This window comes from Rhinopithecus roxellana, chromosome 11 (genome assembly GCF_007565055.1).
Source record: "Rhinopithecus roxellana isolate Shanxi Qingling chromosome 11, ASM756505v1, whole genome shotgun sequence".
NCBI lineage: Eukaryota > Metazoa > Chordata > Mammalia > Primates > Cercopithecidae > Rhinopithecus > Rhinopithecus roxellana.
Window position 1 is genome coordinate 38,390,153 of NC_044559.1, and position 22,215 is coordinate 38,412,367.

Sequence of the window (22,215 nt, forward strand, 5' to 3'; positions counted from 1 at the left end):
ATTTACCTCCTCACCTTTAACCCACAACACCTCTTAAATTTGTCTCTGGGGCTTCAATCTCTATATATACAATCTACTCCATAAATATGCAGATTTTTCTTAATATCACCTTCAATAACTTTTCTCTGATTAAAGGATCACCATTGTAACTTCTTTTGCCAGCAAATTTGGTCCTGAGACATCTACACTTCATTCAGACAAGACGTGGATAATACTTTACAATTTTAATTCTCTTTTATCTTACGGCTCTTTTTCCAATTACCTAAAATCTACAATCCATCTATCTTCCTGTATCTTATCCATGAAGTTTTCCACGGTAGTCTCAATTCAAAAATACTTCTTCCTTGCACTAAGTTTCTATACTACCTATCACTTAAGCCTCAATTCAAATTAGACAGCCTCATATAGTTGACTTATTTATGCATTTGTTTTTGTCTGTTAGTACTAAGTACATTTTAAGTTTCTAGAGGGCAGACACTGAGCTCCAGATTTTTTGTATTCATCATAGTACTTAGACAAAATGCATTCAGTGTTGATGTTGGAATGACTAGTGGTAGTGTGGCGGAAGCAGTAGTGGTGGTGGTAGCAGCAGTAATAGTTAAAGCAGCTAACATTTACTGTAGGGACAATTCTAAGAGCTTTACATTTATTATTTCATTTAATTTTCACAATTACTTAAGGAAATAGGTAATATTATCCCTAATTTACACATTTGAAAACTGAACACAGAGAGGTTGAGTAACATGTCAGACATTACATAGCTAATAAATGAAAAGTCTGGACTATACAAGTTGAGACAAATGAGTTGAAAAAATTTTGACAGAAAGAGAAAATAAAGGCAGCTATTTTTTGGTTAAAATCATAAATGCTACCTGCAAATAAAATACATTAAAAGCACTGATTATCAAAGACACAATCCTCTTTTAAATTATTTTCTGACCACAGTTCATTTTTCCTGAAGGTATTATATGAGTGTGTGGCATACCAATACAGCATTTAAAACATTTTGGAGTATGGCATTTTAAAAAAGAGCACTGGTTGTTATGTCAGCTGTATTCGTCCTTAGTTTTCTTACATTATTTTACAATTCAGACATTAGAAGAATTAAGGCGCTATATTTGGTAATATGAAACAGTACTGGATGTATACAATTACAAAAGAAACAAGGCTATTTTCCAGCATCACGACCTTAGAGAAAAGGATATGGGGAAGAAAAGAGAACCTACATAAACATAGGAGGGAGAAATTCCAAATTCGGAATCTTTTGAAAAAAGTCTGCATCTAGTTAAAAGCAACCTAATTATATGGAAGATTCTTTATATCTGAGAGAAATTTATAAAAACTAATGGAAAACATCACTCAACTTTTATTTAACTGCATACAGGATGTCAAGTAATTAATAAATGCAAACATAGTCTCAAAATCTTTACAGGAACCTGGTTCATCTGGTAGAGTTATGTCTAAATTTACATAGACTTACATAGCTTTAAAGACTTGGAGGAAATAAATGGTGCTGGGAAAACTGGCTAGCCATAAGTAGAAAGCTGAAACTGGATCCTTTCCTTACTCCTTATACAAAAACTAATTCAAGATGGATTAGAGACTTGAATGTTAGACCTAATACCATAAAGACCCTAGAAGAAAACCTAGGTAATACCATTTAGGACATAGGCATGGGCAAGGACTTCATGTCTAAAACATCAAAAGCAATGGCAACAAAAGCCAAAGTTGACAAATGGGATCTAATTAAACTAAAGAGCTTCTGCACAGCAAAAGAAATTACCATCAGAGTGAACAGGCAACCTACAGAATAGAAGAAAATTTTTGCAATCTACTCATCTGACAAAGGGCTAATATCCAGAACCTACAAAGAACTCAAACAAATTTACAAGAAACAAACAACCCACCCCATCAAAAAGTGGGCAAAGGATATGAACAGACATTTCTCAAAAGAAGACATGCATACAGCCAACAGACACATGAAAAAATGCTTGTTATCACTGGCCATCAGAGAAATGCAATCAAAACCACAATGAGATACCATCTCACACCAGTTAGAATGGCAATCATTAAAAAGGAAACAACAGGTGCTGGAGAGGATGTGGAGAAACAGGAACACTTTTACAATGTTGGTGGGACTGTAAACTAGTTCAATCATTGTGGAAAACAGTATGGCGATTCCTCAACGATCTAGAACTAGAAATACCATATGACCCAGCCATCCCATTACTGGGTATATACCCAAAGGATTATAAATCATGCTGCTATAAAGACACATGCACACGTTATTCACAATAGCAAAAACTTGGAATCAGCCCAAATGTCCATCAGTGACAGACTGGATTAAGAAAATGTGGCACATATACACCATGGAATACTATGCAGCTATAAAAAAGGATGAGTTTGTGTCCTTTGTAGGGACATGGATGCAGCTGGAAACCATCATTCTCAGCAAACTATCCCAAGAACAGAAAACCAAACACCGCATGTTCTCACTCACAGGTGGGAACTGAACAATGAGATCACTTGGACTCGGGAAGGTGAACATCACACACCAGGACCTATTATGGGGACGGGGAAGAGGGGAGGGATGGCATTGGGAGTTATACCTGATGTAAATGACGAGTTGATGGGTGCTGACGAGTTGATGGGTGCAGCACACCAACATGGCACAAGTATACATATGTAACAAACCTGCACGTTGTACACATGTACCCTAGAACTTAAAAGTATAATAATAAAATTAAAAAAAAAAAAAAGACTTGGAGGAATAATATTCAGCAACAATTCCAAGTAATTCCTTCTGATTTTCAAAAGCATTCATTTTGAGTGCAACTTTTCCTTTATACAAATTTAAATGTCTTATGCTTGAGCTAATTTCCTCTTATCGCTACCTCCAAGAAAAAAAAACAAAACAGAACTTTAGCCTTCAACTAAAAAATACTTCATTATATGCACTCTGCATCCCTGGATCTTTCTGAAAAGGTAATTTATTTTAAAAATAATGCGCTCCCCTAAAAAATGTTAAAAATTTCCAAAACCGACACTTCTAACATAAAAGTTTTCAGAACCAAAATAATTTTTATTTTGTAAGGTTTTTTTTGAGACGGAGTTCTACTCTTGTTGCCCAGGCTGGAGTGCAATGGCACCATCTTGGCTCACCACAACCTCCGCCTCCTGGGTTCAAGTGATTATCCTGCCTCAGCCTCCCGATTAACTGGAATTACAGGCATGCGCCACCACGCCCGGCTCAGTTTTGTATTTTTAGTAGAGACCGGGTTTCTCCATGTTGATCAGGCTGGTCTCAACTCCCAACATCAGGTGATCTGCCCACCTCGGCCTCCCAAAGTGCTGGGATTACAGGTGTGAATCACCGCGCCTGGCCTCTGTAAGGTTTTTTTGAAAAAGGGTATGGGCCAGGTGTGGTGGCTCACGCCTGTAATCCCAGCACTTTGTGGGGCCAACACAGGCAGATCACTTGAGGTCAGGAGTTTGAGACCAGCCTGGCCAACAAGATGAAACCCCCGTCTCTACTAAAAATACAAAAATTTGGTGGGTGTGGTGGCCGGTGCCTGTAATCCCAGCTATTTGAGAAGCTGAGGCAGGGGAATCACTTGAACTCGGGAGGCAGAGGTTGTGGTGGGCGGAGATTGCACCATTGCACTCCAGCCTGGGCAGCAGGGCGGACTCTGTCTCAAAAAAAAAAAAAAAAAAAAAAAAAAAAAAAAAAAAAAAAAAAAGGATATGGAGGCAGAATAAGATAACAGAAAGACTGAGGAACTCTGGAGTTAGACAAAACTAGATTCAAATTCCAGTGGTACTGAGCAAGTAACTTGTGGATCTCAGTTCATCCATAAAATGGATATAATAACACCAATCTTGTAAAGATGCTCTGAGAGCTGGAAATAATAAATGCAGTAATGTGCCTACATATTGCAGATAATAAATAAGTACAACTAATAATACAATTATTTGTAGAGCCATGCCCCAAATATCTTCAGATTTAGCTATTTTTCCTTAAAAAAAGTCAAAACATTAAAATAAAGGCAGGTAATAAAAGAAGCACCCACATACTAACTACTCAGGAAAAAAGCAAATATTATTATTTAGCCTTATTTGCTTCAGATGGATTTTTTTTAAGTTATACTCAAGCCAAAATAACAAAATAAATTTAATCAAACTCAATGCTAAAATAAACGGGATTCACAGACAAATGCAAACTGGAAATATTTTGAAGTTATAACTCCTAAAACAGCTCCTCTTGTAAATGAATTTCAAAGTTCATAATATTAACAGCCTTCCCTAGAGAACTAAACATTTCACTTTAAAATATGAACATAATGCTATTTAAAGGATTAATTCCCTATTTCTCTCTTCTGTCAAACTTCTACCTTGAAAATGCTTCACACCTAATATGTTAATCAAGACCAGGTGACAACACTAAAAAAGAATTTAATCACATAATTAAATGATTTTCTTTGCCTTAAAAGATCAATGTAAAACTATGTATTTCGGGTTCTAGAATGATGTCAAGAGTGGTGGCACCGTTCTAAGTCTCCCCAAAACCCCCCCCATAAAAGGACAAAAAGCAATGAGGAACACAAAAGCAAAATTCAACAACATGTACAACAAAATGAGGTGGCCAACATTTTAACAGTAGTGAAGTAGTCACTCAAATTCTTCCACAGATTGTAATTATAAAAACTGGATAAAAAATTTTTTAAATCACATTTAAAGACAATGAAAACCTTCCAAATGTAGACAGAAGCCTGCTTTGAGTTTAATATTTCAATTATCAAAAAACTGCAGCTGCAGGCAGGGCACAGGGTTTCATGCCTGTAATCCCAACACTTTGGGAGGTTGAGGCGGGTGGGCTGCTTCAACCCAGGAGTTTGTGACTAGCCTAAGCAACAGGATGAAACCCTTTCTCTACTAAATATACAAAAAATTAGCCAGGTGTTGGTGGCACATGCCTGTGGTCCCAGCTACTTGGGAGGCTGAGGCAGGAGGATCGCTTGAGCCCAGGAGGTCAAGGCTGTGGTGAGGCATGATCATGTAACTGCACTCCAGCCTGGGTGACAAAGCAAGACCCTGTCTCAAAACAAAACAAAACAGACTCCTGATGTGCTCAGATGTTAGATTTAGCAGATCGAGGCTGCAATGCAGCAATTATATATATATATATAAACTGACATAACATTTGTTCAAAGAATTAAAGGAAAACATAATGAGTGAACAGATAGGAAATATCAACATAGAAATGAGAACCATACAAAACAAATTCTAGAGCCAAAAAGTATAATGAACGAGATTAAAAATTCACTAGATGAGCTCAACAGAAAACTGGAGATAGAAGACTCAGTGAACTTGAAATTAGATCATGTGAATTACTCAATCCAAAGTATACAGAGAAAAAGAATTTAAAGAAACAATTAAACAAGCAAACAAACCAAACCTCAGGGGACCTATGGGAAAATGAAACAGCCCAACATAACATGTAATCTAGAATAAGAGAGGTGGAAGAAAAGGCCAAAACAATTGAAAAAATAAGAATAGCCCAAGCCCCCAAATTTGGTTGCAAACACTAATTCGTATGTCCAAGAAGCTAACTGAAATGGAAGCAGGAAAAAACACAAAGAAAGCTCCCCTAGACATGGTCTAAGTGCTGACAGCCAAACATAAAGTAAAACGTTGGAAAGCAGCCAGAGAAAAACAACATGTTACATATGGAGGAAGAATAAAACAAGTTGCTAACTTCTCATCAGAATATGGGATTGACATAGCCAAAGTGCTGAAGGAACAGATGAAAGGAAAGTAAATTTCCAGGTAAGCAAAAAATGAGACAATTTGTAGCCAGCAGACCTATGTAACAAGAAGTGCTAAAGGAAGTTCTGCAGGGTAAAGGGAAGGAATGCCAGATGACAATTTTGATACAAAAGAAGAAATAAAGGGCAACAGAAATGGTAAATATACAGTAAATGTAAAAACAACCCACCACTACCAAAATTTGTTTTTCTTTTAATTTTTTTTAAAGGACAGGTAACAGTTTAAGGCAAAAATAACACCACTGATGGTTTAATAACCTATATACCATCTGTATTATCTTTTTGTATAGTTCTGGGTTTGGAGAAGCATGTTAATACTCTACATATTTAAAAGCAAAAATCAGGAAGGATGAAGAAAAGTAGGAGTGGGGGGAGACTAAATCTGAAACAAATAAACCCAACTATATTTTAAATGAACACCATAATCACACCGAAAAGGAAAAACGAAATCTAAATAATTTAAGAACACAGTACTTGACCTCACATTCCCTCAATCTTGGGCAGCGTCAGGGAGAATTACAAAGGAATCCTGAACTCCTTGTAGTATGTTTTTTGTACTTGTATGAACAACGCAATTCTGAAACTAATTAAGATTATTATAGGATTGAGCAAATGAATAAAAGTGCTGATGTTGCTGAGTGCCACGAAGTAAGAATTGGGGGAAGAACCAAAGCAAGGAATAATTCCATAAGGATGAACTAGAATTGGAGGTACAGGTTTGAGCATTCTTTATCCAAAATGCTTAGGACCAGGAGTGTTTCAGATTTTGGAATATTTGCTTATATTTAATGAGATATCTTAAAGATGAGACCCAAGTCTAAACACAAAATTAATTTGTTTCATATACACTTTATAGCCTGAAGGTAAATTTATACAAAAATATTGTTTCCCACATGAAACCAAGTTTGTGTACAGTGAACCATCAGAAAGCAAAGGTGTCAGGTGTGTATTTTCCACTTGTGGCATCATGTCAGCACTGAAAAACACTCAGATTCTGGAATATTTTGGAGTTCAAATTTTTCAGATCAAGGTTGCTCAACCTGTATTGGGTGAACTCATGACTTCTAAATTACGTGTGTGTATGCATGTATAAGTACTGATACATGAATGTATTTCCTAACTTCCTCTGAAGAGGTCTATGAATATATAAAGTAGCAATAAACACACCCAACATTCAGATCTTGGTTTCTATTAATAATACCATCCTTTACTAAAATGAACTAGGCAGCTAGTCATGGTGGTACATGCCTGTAGTCTCAGCTAAAAATAAAAAGAATTGGGGTTCTTTGGAAAAATAGTTGGTTCTGGGACCGTGCCAGAGAAGACAGAAGATAAATGCAGAACAGCTTGTTAAATCAGAAAATAATGAAGTCTCAAAAAAAAGAAAAAAAAAAGATGGGGTCACATCACACACAGGATCCATCTTGAGGGGGTTCCTACTGGCCAAATCTGAGACAATTTAGACACCAAAATAATTAAGGACAGTAAAGAATTATAACCATTGAGAAGGTGACAATAAACTAAGAATAAGGGAAGACTCTTGGTAACAGAATAGAATGTCAACTGCTGTGGTTTTCTGTATTTGTGTTATATTTAACATTTAAAACTTAAAAAAAAAAAAAAAAGATGTAATTTTGAAATCCAGTGAGACAAAACACCCTAGAAGCTGTTGAGAAAATATAGGCTTTACAACAGCATGAGTGTAACTCAGTAAAGAAATAACCTTAATTAGAATCTCCTTCTACTTATAATAAGTACAAGCTAGACTAAATGTACTGCTTTGGAGTATAGTACTCTCACATTCAACAAAATTTTATAGCCCTTGCCTTCACTGACTATAATCTTATTTGTTTTTTTAAATTGTAACTGGTTGATAATATTAGCTCCCAAAAAAGTATTCACTACATTATTCAATGTCTTTTACATAAAGATCCGTGAAAAATCCCTCTTAGAATTTGGAGTCAGAATTTTTCTCCTAAAGAACATGCACAGTTTATCAGAAAATAAGACCTAAGTGTATGTGAGGTGATGCATATGTTAATTAGCTTGATTTAGCCATTTTACAATGTATGCATATTTTCAAAATACGTATATTTTGTAAACTTTTAAGTTTTTAAAACAAATCAATTGTTTAAGAAATGAAAGTGGCCGGGCGCGGTGGCTCAAGCCTGTAATCCCAGCACTTTGGGAGGCCGAGACGGGCGGATCACAAGGTCAGGAGATCGAGACCATCCTGGCTAACATGGTGAAACCCCGTCTCTACTAAAAAATACAAAAAACTAGCCGGGCGAGGTGGTGGGCGCCTATAGTCCCAGCTACTTGGGAGGCTGAGGCAGGAGAATGGCATAAACCCGGGAGGCGGAGCTTGCAGTGAGCAGAGATCCAGCCACTGCACTCCAGCCTGGGTGACAGAGCAAGACTCCGTCTCAAAAAAAAAAAAAAAAAAAAAAAAAAAAAAAAAAAAAAAAAAAAAAAAAAAAAAAAAAAAAGAAATGAAAGTAAGATCTGGCCGGGGCGGTGGCTCATGCCTGTAATCCCAGCACTTTCAGAGGCCGAAGTGGGCAGATCATGAGGTCAGGAGATTGAGGCCATCCTGGCTAACATGGTGAAACCCCTTCTCTACTAAAAATACAAAGAATTTGCCAGGCATGGTGGTGGGCGCCTGTAGTCCCAGCTACCTGGGAGGCTGAGGCAGAAGAATGGCATGAACCCAGGAGGCGGAGCTTGCAGGGAGCCAAGACTGTGCCACTGCACTCCAGCCTGGGCTACAGTGAGACTCCATCTCAAAAAAAAAAAAAAAAAAGAAAAGAAAAAGAAAGATCTAACTAATCCATCAAGTTTCCTTTGTCGCCTTAGCTGCCAGAAAATTGATCTCTTTTCCATGTTTTTGATCTAATATATCTTCTGCTTAAATACACATGGTTACATGTTTTCTTTGCAAAATACCTCAAGTATCTTCTATCCTTTAAGATATAAGATAGACTATAAATTATAAATGTACAAAGAATCATCTTAACAATATGATTGCAATACTAATGTGAAATAATTTCACCTAATAGCAGTACCACAAACAGCCATTGCATTCATCTGTGGTTAAAAAAAATCAGCTTTCATCAACTCAAAAAAACATGCGATTGTTCAGAATGATTGCTTTTTAAAAAATACTTGACAAAAGCAAAATGTGAAAACCAATGTTTACACATAATACTGCCTTTCCACCCTCAAGCTATTGCTTGGGAAATGCAAAACAGTATTTCAGATAATTAGGAAAGAACCTCCCTTTACAATATAAGACCTTTTTAAAATAATAAAATTCAAATTCCAATTCTCACAAACAAATATGCAAGAAAAAAATGCTGTTGTTTAAATATTTTTTCTTCACAGACACTGCAATGATTATCTTGAGACATAATAATAGAAGCTACATCTACTGTAGGCGTCCTATGTGGTAGGCACTGTGGGTAGTTACCTATCTCTGATTACAATTACCAGCAAGGTAGCTCCCTTGCCCATTTTACAGATGTGTAACTTGCCTAGTGACACTACATAAGGGCATATGGCTAGACTGAATTCAGTGCTTTCTATAACTCAAAAGTCTATGTTATTCCACTTTAAATGAAGTAATAAGCATTTTTTTGGGTCCTTTTTCCGAAAAGAAAGTACTGTTATGTGTGCTTTCATTTTCTCTAGCGCTTCTTTTTGCTTCAGGAATTAGAATAAAACACACAAGCTGAATTTATATTCAAATGAGATTAACAATTGAAATAAAAATGCTTAGGTTACAGTAATATGTTCTCTTTAGTTTGAATCCTATAAACTTAAAATCTACCTGAACAGAGTTTTCTGTTTTTATACTAAGAAAAAAGTTTACAAGAAAAACAATAATGTAAGTTTTTAACGGAATGTTAGGACTTAATACGAAGACAAAAAAGCAGGAATGAGTTGAGACTTATTCTCTCCTTCATAAACAAATAATCCTTAAACTATGTAAACAATAACACAGCACCACAACACTGAGTAACTTTTACATGCTTGGATTTGTAAAAATGGTGCAAGGAAATCTCTTTAGTGTACTTGTTCCCAAGATGAATCTATCACTTGGGGAAAGGTGCTGGCTATATAACCTAAGCCGATAGTTATATAACTTAAGAACAGACATTAACAAAACTATTTTTCCATGTTTTTCCCTTCAGCCTAATTATGTACTCTCTAAAAATACTGGACCTTAATTTTTGACCAGGTGATAAGTAAAACAACATAAACAAGTTTATAGGGAATAGTTGGGCTATCACCTTGACCCCTGTCCATCATCATCAACCCAGTTCCTTCCCTGTATACCCTATAAAACTTCTTATTGGTTCCTCACTTATCCTTTCAGAGATTTATTACACAGTTCCTTATTAAAATAAAGTTGGTTACAGGTTCTTCACACATTCTAATGCTTTTCTTTTCATTTATCTCAATTTAACATGACCTAAAGAATGTCTGGCTATACTTTCTCAATGCCTTACATGCAGTCTTTGATTCCTGTAGCAACGCTTTAAGTGAGCAGTACTGCAGGTAAAGCAAAAATGTGGTGAGCAAAGCTGACACCAAAGCTAGTGGTCTTAAATAGCTACAAGCTAACAGACATATAATCAATACCTAACCTTACCAGCAACATTAAAACAAATGAATTAGTATTTTCTAAATACCTAGCATAGTACCTATTATATCTATTTTACTATACAGTGCAGTTCCTTTTACAAAATAGACAACATATTTAGCCTTTTTTAAAATTTTTTTAAAAAAAGGGATTTTTTGTCTACCAGGCTTTCTAACATAATGATACACAATCCTGAGTCACCCTGTACTTAACAACAATAACAAAAAAGATTAAGTATATTATTAGTATATTCAAAACTAACCTATTACCAAGGATACAAATATATTAGATATAAAATATAACCTGTGTTCTCAAGTACTTAATTGTATTATGGGTTGGAAATAAAAATAAAAGTCATACGTACCAAGTAAGTGGTACAAACAAGTGTCATAAAAATGTAGCTTGAGGATAGTATACTTGTACTTGGAATGATCAGGAGAGACATTAAGAAGGTAGCTTTTGAGCCAAACCAAGAAAGGTTGGCTTCATGGAGCAGAGAAAGGGGCCAAGAAAGCAGCAGCTAGTCAACGTAATGGGCTTGGTGCTTTAAAATATTTAAGTAGGGAATGGCAAACTACAGCTCATGGTCTAAATTCAGTCCACTGCCTGTTTTGTATAACCTGTGGGCTACCAGTGGTTTTTATGTTTTTAAATGGTTGAAAAGTATCAAAAGAATATTTTATACCATATGAAAATTACGAAATTCATATACAAAGTTTTACTGGCACACAGCCACATTCATTCCTTTACACATTATCTGTGACTGCTTCTGTACTGCAAGGCAGAGCTGTATAGTTGCAACAGAGACCATGTGAATCACAGCCTAAAATGTACTATCTAGCCCCTTAGAGAAAAAGTCTGCCAACACCTTGCCTTGGGAAGGCCTATGTAGCTGAAGCACTATGAATGAGGGGCTGGGTGGAGGATGGTGAGACTGAAGCTAGAGAGCTAAGAGGAACCTGTGTGTCATGGTGAAGATTTGGGTTCACATCCTAAGAGTAATGAGGAAGCGGTTAAAGAGTTTTAAGTAGGAGACTGACAATTAGATTTGCATTTTGAAAAGATCATGCTGGTTGTTATTTTGGGGACCAGCAGACTAGGAGATATGAAGGCTAGTATAGTAAGTAGTTCAAGCAAGATATGAATATAGCTTAAACTTTGGTGCTGACAAAGTAAAACAAGGAGGGTAGGCAAGATTATTTCTGAGATCTCTTCCAGTTCTAAAACGCTAAAAAGCCACAGTGGTTCAAAGTCTAGTTTTGCAGCTTTCCTGAGTGTTTCCAATTATCACAAACAATTCTCAAAACCGTTTTGCTAGGTGACAAAGATTCTTTGCCAGGCCAAACTTGGTTGAGGTTTTTGAATCTTCTGCTAGGTCCATCTGTCCAGTTTTAGCAAAGAACTCTGCTAAGTCAGTTTAGCAAGAAACCTCTATTCTTTATATTTGATTGTCCTTTACCATCCTCCATGATGTCTGATCACCCTGGACTTTTTTAGCAAGAATCCTGCTAGGTTGGTTTAGCCAGAATCCCCTTTACCCTTGATGTTTCCTCTTAGTAAGTTTCAATCCACTGATCCCACATTGCTTCTTGGCTATAAATTTCCACCTGCCCATGCTGTATTCAGAGTTGAGCCCAATCTGTCACCCACTTCAAGATCTCACTGCAGTGGCTGCTATACTTATCACGACGGTCCTGAATAAAGACTTCCTTACTGTGCTTTAACAAGTATCATTGAGTAATTTTCTCTTTAACATAGGAACAGCTCCCCAGTAGGTAGAATAAGTTAAAAATAAGCCAACAGAGCATTATGCATCTAAAGAGTGTTGGAATGACTACAGAATAAATGCCCCTCCCTCCATGAAAGCACTTTCTAAAATATGATTTATATTTGTTAAAGTTAGAAAGGACTACTTTTTTTTTTTTTTTTTTTGAGACGGAGTCTCACTCTGTCGCCCAGGCTGGAGTGCAGTGGCCGGATCTCAGCTTACTGCAAGCTCCGCCTCCCGGGTTTCCGCCATTCTCCTGCCTCAGTCTCCCGAGTAGCTGGGACTACAGGCGCCTGCCACCTCGCCTGGCTAGTTTTTTGTATTTTTTAGTTGAGACGGGGTTTCACCGTGTTAGCCAGGATGGTCTTGATCTCCTGACCTCGTGATCCGCCTGTCTCGGCCTCCCAAAGTGCTGGGATTACAGGCTTGAGCCACCGCGCCCGGCCAGGACTACTTTTATGATATTAAATTTACAGTTAAAGAATTTACAGGCAAATAATACAATTTAAATGAACACACAACACAAATACTGCTTAGGAACATTTTCACTGCACTGTTTTCCCCATAACTTAGTAATGACAAAACAAAGAACATACCTGCTACATTCTAACAATGTAACTTTAAGACGGCCTTCAGTAAGTGCCCATTGTTGTATATGGATATGCTCTTCATCTTCTTCAAATCCTTGCAAGGTCTGGTATGGAAAAAACGGCTTAAACCTGACAAAAGTAAAGATAAGTCTAAATGTCTGAATAATAAACACCACAGTTTAAAGCATAACAAAACCCACCTGTACAAAAACACAAAGCAAAACGAACACCTAATACTACATGTGCTCTACAAAATCAAAGCTTACCACACTCCCCCATAACTGGCAGCAAATGGTGCCTTCGCTATGGCACCCATAAGTCTTGGTTTTTTGGTATGCTCCCATTGATAAGGCAAGAGAGAACAAAGAAAAGAAAAATCTAGAGGCAGCAAGTAGGCCATGAAGTTTAGGTGAGGCAGGAGAGAGACTGTTTGTGAACCAGATGGAAAGTGTTCCTACAGTACAAGATCAAAATTCACAATGCATGTTTCATGGAAATAATATACAGTCCCCTTAGTATCCATGGGGGATTGGTTCCAGTACTTCCCAAGGATACCAAAATCCAAGGATGCTCAAGTCTCTAACATAAAATGACCCAGTATATATATTATGCACATTCTCCAATATGTTTTGAATCATCTCTAGATTACCTATAATACCTAATACAATGTAAATGCTATGTAAATAGTTGTTAAGACTATATTGTTCAGAGAATAATGACAAGGAAAAAAGTCTGTACATGTTCAGTGCAGATGAAATTTTTAAAAAATATTTTCAATCCACAGTTGTTTGAATCCATGGATGTGGAACCCATGAATGTGGAACCCACGAATACAGAGAGCTGACTATAATAGACAGTGATTAGTACATGATAAAGATCACTGTAATAGCAACATTAACAACAATTAACACAGCAGAGGTATTCATCAGAGATGTTTACTAATTGCCAGGCAGTATGCTAAGTGCTTTATACATGCATTATCTTATTTAATGCTCACAACCCTGAAGAGGGCAATATTATTGGCTCCTCTTGCCAGATGAAAAGAATGAAGCTTAGGAAGGTTAACAAGTTTGTTCAGTTTTACAAAGTGAATGGCAAAACCAGAATTCAAGCTAGTCTGATTCCAAAGTTCAACTACATAAAACCTCAGTTTACCTATGAATTATTCAGGCATTCATATGCTCATCACTAATATTGTTGTTTTTATGGAGAAGTTTGTGCTGAGTTATAAACTGTAGGTTTTAAAAAACTTGTAATGTCAAACACAAATCATACTCCTCCATTAAAGCTAAAGAAAAAGAAAATGAAAGAAAATTGGGCTTAAAGCCCTGTGGTTTTCAATTCACCCTACACATTGTCACTTGCCATGATATCTACTTGCTCAGAAAGTTTTAGTGACTTCTTACTGACCACACACACAGATACAGACACATACATGGTCAAAAGTTCTTGGTTTTACATTTAAGGTCCACCACAATTAATCTTCCTTTTTTATTTTTACTTTTTCTTGAGACAGGGTCTTGTTCTGTCGCTTAAGCTGGAGTGCAGTGGCACGGTCTTGGCTCACTGCAACCTCTGCCTCCTTGGTTCAAGGTATTCTCTTGCCTCAGCCTCCCAAGTGGCTGGGATTACAGGCATGCACCACTACACCGGATGATTTTTGTATTTTTAGTAGAGATGGGGTTTTGCCATGTTGGCCAGACCAGTCTTGAACTCCTGACCTCAAGTGATCTGCCCGCCTCGGCCTCCCACATGGCCTTCCAAAGTGCTGGTATTACAGGCTTGAGCCACCACATCCAGCCCACAATTAATCTTTCTAATCACATATTACCTTAATATAAACATTCCAATCTAGAAAGTCACCTCATATGCCCAGAAGACACTATGAATATTCCTGCCTTCAGGACTTTCATACCAACTGGAGGTTTTCCCAGATTCCTCAAAGCCTCTCCAAATCCTCCCCTCTTTCACACTCTGCCATACATGCTGCTTTCTTCTCTATCTTGCAGTCTTCTAAACTGCTGTGCATTTATGCCTTAAAATGTCAAATATGACTTAGTCTCACAATTCTCTGCATCCATCACATACCTGACAGGATGTTTCACACATTATCAGGATTTGAGTATGTGTTGCACTGATTTACAAACAGTTAACACTAAAAGTGAAATAAACACTTAGAAAATATCAATAGCCTACTATAGTTTATACTGAAAGATAGTAATAGAGGGGGTTATATGCTGTTTTATGCTTTCCCAGTAAATAAGATTAAAGAAAAAAAATTTAAGGAAACGTTAAGTAGGGACACAGGCAATGCTCAGTGCTTTTCTCCTGTTTCTAAATTAGTATGGAAAGCAGAAAGCCCCCTCAGTTTCTCCCAACTAAAACATTAATTTGCATTTGAAGTCATTTGATTCAGACTGGCACCAAATTTTTAGAGGGAAAAAAATAGTAGCTAAATTTATATCAATATAATGTTGTAGCTGGGTGCTTTTAATACAATCCTTATGACTCCTGAAAAACATATAACTCCTTTACTTTGCAAAAAATTATAATCATCATATATACTAGAAACTTGGAATTTAATAATCCAAGTTAGCTAAATCACAACTGCTCTAAGAACCAGCTTTTCTTGTCAAATATAAAGTCAAAATTCAATTAAAAAATTTCTCACAGGAGTATGAGTTGAATGTTATATGGAATAAAGTCTAACAGGGGGTTTTGCTAAGAGTGTTTATGCACAAAAATAATTTGAAATCAGAACAATGTATTCCATTTTAAATGAATATACTAAACGGTGGGATAAAGCATGAACATGTTCTGCAAGCCAATAAACAGAATCCACACATTAAAATTCTCTAAGAACATTTGGTTTTCAGAACTTTTAAGTCCAAGTCTTTAAGTATCCCAAACCCATAAAGAATCCAAACAATGAAGCGGGCTACCTCTATCACTTTCTTTTATCTTCCTATTCCATCATATGATCTTTCTTCAAAATCCATTAGTCTTTATTTCCTAATGAACCTATTAACTCAAAAATGTCAGTTTTTTCACTCAGGCTTCCCCCAAAAATAGTCTTAACAAACTACCTGTACTTCCTCCTGTAGAAAACTTAAAAATCCAAACTAGGAAGATTGACTTTAAGGATGACAGTATGAAGAGCCCTGCTGATCTGCTCCCCAGTGAAACTGGTGAAAATTATTTTAAACCAAAACATTTACAGTCTCTGGAAATGGTCTTAAGAGCAAACAGCAAAGTTTTAAAATCTACTTAAGAAAATCTACGAAAATTTGATAAGAAAGTCAAGTCTGTAGTGTTTGAACCCTGTTTCCCCAACAAGCTCAGGGTGGCAGAGACTACACGCTAGACTTATTTTTTATTTTTTATTTCTATTTTTTGAGATGGAGTCTTGATCTGTCGCCCAGGCTGGAGTGCAGTGGCACGATCTCGGTTCACTGCAAGCTCTGCCTCCCAGGTTCACGCTGTTCTCCTGCCTCAGCCTCCTGAGTAGCTGGGCCTACAGGCGTCTGCCACCACACCCAGCTATTTTTTTGTATTTTTAGCAGAGACGGGATTTCACCGTGTTAGCCAGGATGATCTCAATCTCCTGACCTTGTGATTCGCCTGCTTCGGTCTCCCAAAGTGCTGGGATTACAGGTGTGAGCCACCGCGCCAGGCCACTCCACACTAGACTTCTACTGCCATGAACACAGGGCTCCCTCATCCCACAGCTCTCATTTGGTGAGCTTTCTCCCTGGGAGGAGGAGGAGGAGGAAGAGGATAGGAACACTTCTCATCCAGCCTCCAGTCACCTGTTACTTCCAGGCAACTTCGGTCAATGGGGGGGCTTCCTTCATTGACCCAGCCCCCACTCATGGAATGGAGGGTCTACCTTGGGCACAGAACACTGAGAATACTGGAGCCCTGACTGTCTTGCACTGGCTCATGAGGAAGTGGTTCCATAGTGGAAAAGGCAAGCCAAGAGGACCGCAGGCTACTCCATGCCCAATCTAGCACTCAGCTCCTAGAGTTGTGGTATCACCCAGAGAGAAGCATACGGCCGTCTTCACCCCTAGCTCCAGAGACCTGGTTCTGATTATTTTGCTAAGGGGAAAAGGAGAGGGAGAGGCAGGTCAGAAAACAGATTCTCCCAATCTCTTCCCAAAGGAATTAATTTCATTTACAATAGTCTGTGAAGAAGCTCAAACCTAAAGGTACTATCAAGAACAATGGAGGTTGTGGTGAAAAGCACATGTCTTCCTTCAAGGATCTAAGGAAGACATATCCTAGGCTGCAGGCTGCTGTGCTTCTAGTAGAGAAACAGGAAATAAGATAGCTGGGAGGAGCCCTCCTGGGGTGAGAGCAAGTATCAAACACTTAACCAAGGAAACTATTCCTGAAGGAGGCACAACTTGATTGGAACAGTTTGTAGAACAAGTTACACCCCTGGGTGCTATTAAAAGCAACAAGAGAGTTAACACTAGTGGTGGGGAGGGGGTGAGTTGGGTGGGTGTACTGTACTAAAATAATCCAGGCAGCCAACCTAAAAACAGATAAGCAAATATCCAGCTCTGGGTAAGGGGAGACCAGTATCTAAGGTTGCTACAACATATTATCTAAAGTGTCTGGTTTCCAAGAAAAAGTTTTGAGACATACAAAGAAACAGAAAAGTACGACCTATACAGCAAAAAACAAAAACAAAACAAAACAAAACAAAAAACACACACACACACACACTACCTGTGAGAGGGACCAGATGTTAGACTTAACAGAAAAAGATTCAAAATTTGTGGAGACCAAAGTTCTTATTTACAGAGGAAGCCTTCAGGTAGTAGGCTTCAGAAAATAGGTTGTAAAACGTTTCTTATCAGACTTAAAGTCTGTGTCGATGTTAAATATGTCTCCATAAATATGTTCATGGAATAAGACATGATTAAAGAACTAGAGGGGTTCAGCTATTGGGGTTCGGCCAGGCGTGGTGGCTCATGCCTGTAATCCCAGCACTTTGGGAGGCTGACGCGGGCAGATCACCTGAGGTCAGGAGTTCGAGACCAGCCTGACCAATATGATGAAATCCTGTCTCTACTAAAAATATAAAAATTAACCCGGGCGTGGTGTCACATGCCTGTAATCCCAGATACTCGGGAGGCTGAGATAGGAGAATGGCTTGAACCTGGGAGGCGGAGGTAGAAGTGAGTTGAGATCGCACTCCAGCCTGGGCAACAAGCGCAAAACTCTGTCCAAAAAAAAATAAAAACCACTATAGGGAGGTATTATGACAATGTTACATTAAATAAAGCATACCAATAAAGAGACAGGAATTGTAAAAAAAAGAAACTATGAACCAAAAATAAAATTCTAAGGCCCCCCCAACCATCTGATTGGACTTCCTCCTCAGCCAGGGCACTCTTAAAATTTAATCTAAAAGAATGGTTCAAGCCACGATGGCAAATGGGGGTTGGACATGCCAGAGATGCCTCATTACACCCCTCCAGCACTAATAATACAGAAGTTATTCATAAGTAATTTTTAGGCAGTTAGAAAGGGTGAAAATTCTCAGTGGAATTTTCCTTTAATAAAAAGCAGCCCCCAAACCATTTCTTCTCTAACAGAAAGCAGCCACAGAAGTCAGGTATAATATACAAACTAGGAGCTTTTATATGTAAATGCAGCTGTACCTGGAAGCCAGGTACATTCAATATGGTGTTTCCTGCCCTCTTTTCCTTCTCTCCTGCCCTCTTTTCCTTGTCACCACTTTTAGGGTCTCATGGCAGCCTCCTGGTAAAACCACGTACAGGCATCGTGGCTGCTGCCAGGTGGAGGCCTCATTTGTATAATAAAAGACTAGGGTGAGAGGGTCAGTCTTTTAGGGACTAAGTAAGTAGCACACCTGGTCAACCCAATCCCCTGAGCCCTATGTAAATCAATCACTACCCCCTCAAGCCTCTGTACAAAACTGATTGCTTTCCACCGTAAATCAGAGACCCTCTTTTGGGCAACCTGCTTTCTCAGCATGAGGAAGCTTTTTCTCTCTCTTTTCTTTTTCTATTAAACTTTCCTCTTCTAAACCCACCCCTCTTGTGTGTCCATGTCCTGAGTTCTTTCTCCACCAGACCAAGAACCAGGGTATATACCCCAGACAATGGAGCCATTTCATTAACATCAACACAGACAGGACAGGCCGCATCATACCCCTCCAGCATTAACATGGACACAGACTTTAAGTCTGATAAGAAACGTTTTACAACCTATTCTCTCTGAAGCCTACTACCTGAAGGCTTCCTCTGCAATAAATAACGTTGGTCTCCACAATTCTTGATCTTAATCCAGACATTCCTTTCTATTGATCCCAGGTTTTAGATAAACTCAACCATCAACCAGAAAATTTTAAAATCTACCTGTAAGTTGGAAGACGCCTCCCTCGAGTTGTCCTGCCTTTCTGGATCAAATCAATATATTTCTTAAATGTATTTGATTGAAGTCTCATGTCTCCCTGAAATGTATAAAACCAAGCTGCACCCCTGATCACCTTGGGCACATGTTCGCAAGACCTCCTGGGAGCTGTGTCGCGGGCCACATCACTCCTATTTGACTCAGAATAAGTAACTTCAAATATTTTACAGTTTGACTCTTTTTGTGGACCAAAAAAATAAAGGAAATTCTGTAGTCAACAAGTACAATAAGTGAAATTAAAAAATTACAGAGGGACTCATAACGGTAGGTACGAACTGCAATAAGAACTAGTGAAACACATAATGGGAGAACCAGAAGGAGAGAAAAGAGGCAAGAGAGTAGAAAAAAATATTCCAAGAAATAAAACACGCAGCCAGTATGTCCTGAAGCCACAAGGGTCAGATATTATATGGTTCCATTCATATGAAAATCCAGAATAGAAAAATGTATAAAGACAGAAAAGTACATGAGAGGTTATTTAGGCCTGGGGTAGGTGAGGGATTAGGAGGGTGACAGCTAAAGGTTATGGGTTTTCTTTCTGAGGTGATAAAAATGTTCTAAAACCGACTGTGGTGATGGCTGCACATATATGTGAATATACTAAAAGCCAATTAAATTGTAAGCTTAAACAGGTGAACTGTACGACATATGAATTACATTTCAACCTAGCTGTTAAAACGAAAACGAACAACCCCACTACCCAGAAATATTTTTTCTTGTCACTGCTTTGATGTATAAATGTTTGGTTAGAATTATCTGATAAAATAATAAAATCATAAAGTGGCACAGCTCCGTTAAAACAAATTATAGTCCCTTTTAATGCTTACGAAAAACAAACATTTATTAAATGGCTACCAAACCAGATACTGACTGTACAAAGCACTTTATTTGCTCACTTAATCCTTACAACCTCCAAACTAGGTATCAGCACACTGTACATGAGGAAACAGTCTTGAGATCTTACACCTAATAAATGCTAGAGCCAAAACTGGAACTTGTGTTAATCTGCGATGGCTTCCATAACAGAACTCTGAGTGGCTCTGGAGGCTGGAAGTCGAAGATCAGGGTACAGACAGGGTTGGGTTTTGGTGAGGCCTTTCTCCTTGGCTTGGTGATGGCTGCCTTCTCACTGTGTCTTCTCACAGCCTTTTCTCCATGTGCATATTCCTGTTCTCTCTCCCTCTTCTTATAAGGAAACCAGTTTTATCGGATTACTGCTCATCTTTATGATCTCATTTAATTAACCCGGATCACCTCGTTAAAGGCCCTATCCCAAATAGAGTTGCATTGAGGGTTGGGGCTTCAACATATTTTATTAATTTTTGAGGGGAGCACAATTCAGTCCATAACAAAACTCATATGTAACTCCAGAGCCTGATCTACAGTCCCTTGACTGAGTTGATTACCACCCTGTTTTCTGCTGGAATACAAGTTCTAAACCAAGTCTGAAGGAGCCCGACAAAGGAGGCTCACAGTTTTACATACATTACTATATTTGATCCCCACAATAACATGTTGAGGCAAGAATCTCAAATCATTTTCTCATTTCACATAGTTCAGGGAGAACAAAAAGCTTGCTGAAGAGTACATCCTTTTATTAAAAAGTTACATGAAGATACATGCCCACAAAATAAAGGCATAAAGCAAGACTGAAGAAAGTGATCCAAAAACAGTGGATCTAAGTCAAGAGAGCAATGATGTCCTAAACCCAGATGACTGGTACGTGACAAGCCAAGAGAAAACCCATTTGGGGCAGGTGATGAAAGCTCCAGGAAAGAAATCTCCGAGAAATAAGAGGAAATAAATAGGAGAGGCAGAAGGAATGAGAAGGGAAAGGAATACTCTGAAAATCTGAGTAAGGCAATTTGGTAAGAGAAAAAAATATTGCTTTGAATGGCACTAAGGTTACGAAACAGGAATATAGAGAAGGAAACATAATCTGCATGTAAGACAGTTCTGTAGATAAACAGTACTTATATAGACATAATAATGTAAAAACACAGACCAAGAAAGACTTAACTATGAACAGAACATGTTATCAATTAAATAAAAATAAGGATGGCTAGGTGTGGTGGCTCATGCCTGTAAATCCCAACACTTTGGGAGGCTGAGACAGGCGACCTGCTTGAGCTCAGGAATTCGTGACCAGCCTGGGCAACATAGCCAAACCCCATTTCTACAAAAAAATACAAAAATCAGCTGGGCATGGTAGTGCGCCCCTGTAGTTCCAGCTACACTGGAGGCTGAGGCAGGAGGATCACTTGAGGCTGGGAGATCGAAGCTGCAGTGAGCTGAGATCACAACTCTGCACTTCAGCCTGAATGACAGAGTAAGACCCACTCTCAAAAGAAAAAAAAAAAAAAAAAAGATGAAGGTCAGTGAATGAATGGAAAATAGTAATATAACTATATCCAAAAAAAGGCAAAAGAGAAGGTAGAGAGGATATTACTTAGCGAAATCCTTTATCATCTGAAGCCAATCAATAGTCACTGTCTAAAGCTTCTGACTCAAGAAGAGTTATATGATACTGTTTAGTAATACAGAGGTAACACCATTATTGCTAGTATAGCTAACACTTTTTACATACTTAGCATGTGAAAGGCATTATATTAACTTAATTCCCAAAACAATTCTATGAGATAGGCACTATAGTTAGCCCCATTTTGCAGATGAGGGAACTAAGACGCAGAGAGGTTAAGTAACTTGCTCATGGAAACACAGCTAGCAAGTTGTAGAACCAAAATAAGAATCTAGGTAGTCTAGCAGTCTAGCTCCAGAATCTGTGGTTTTTTGTTTTTTTTTTTTTTTTTTTTTTTTTTTTTGAGACAGAGTCTTGCTCTGTCCCAGGCTGGAGTGCAATGGCATGATCTTAGCTCACTGCAACCTCTGCTTCCCGGATTCAAGCTATTCTCCTGCCTCAGCCTCCCAAGTAGCTGG

The 22,215-nt window shown here is 38.1% G+C and overlaps 1 protein-coding gene across 2 annotated transcripts in view; it reads right to left on the reverse strand.

Moving 5' to 3' along the window:
- Positions 1-22,215, reverse strand: part of PDZD8 (PDZ domain containing 8) — a 108,842-nt gene that overhangs the window by 61,370 nt on the left and 25,257 nt on the right. The window contains exon 2 of one of the 2 annotated variants that reach the window (XM_010388883.2): positions 12,835-12,957. The exons of the other annotated variant lie outside the window; for it this stretch is intronic. Within the exon in view, the coding sequence (XP_010387185.1) occupies positions 12,835-12,957 (123 nt within the window). The remainder of the gene's footprint in view (positions 1-12,834; positions 12,958-22,215) is intronic. 2 annotated transcript variants of the gene reach the window in all.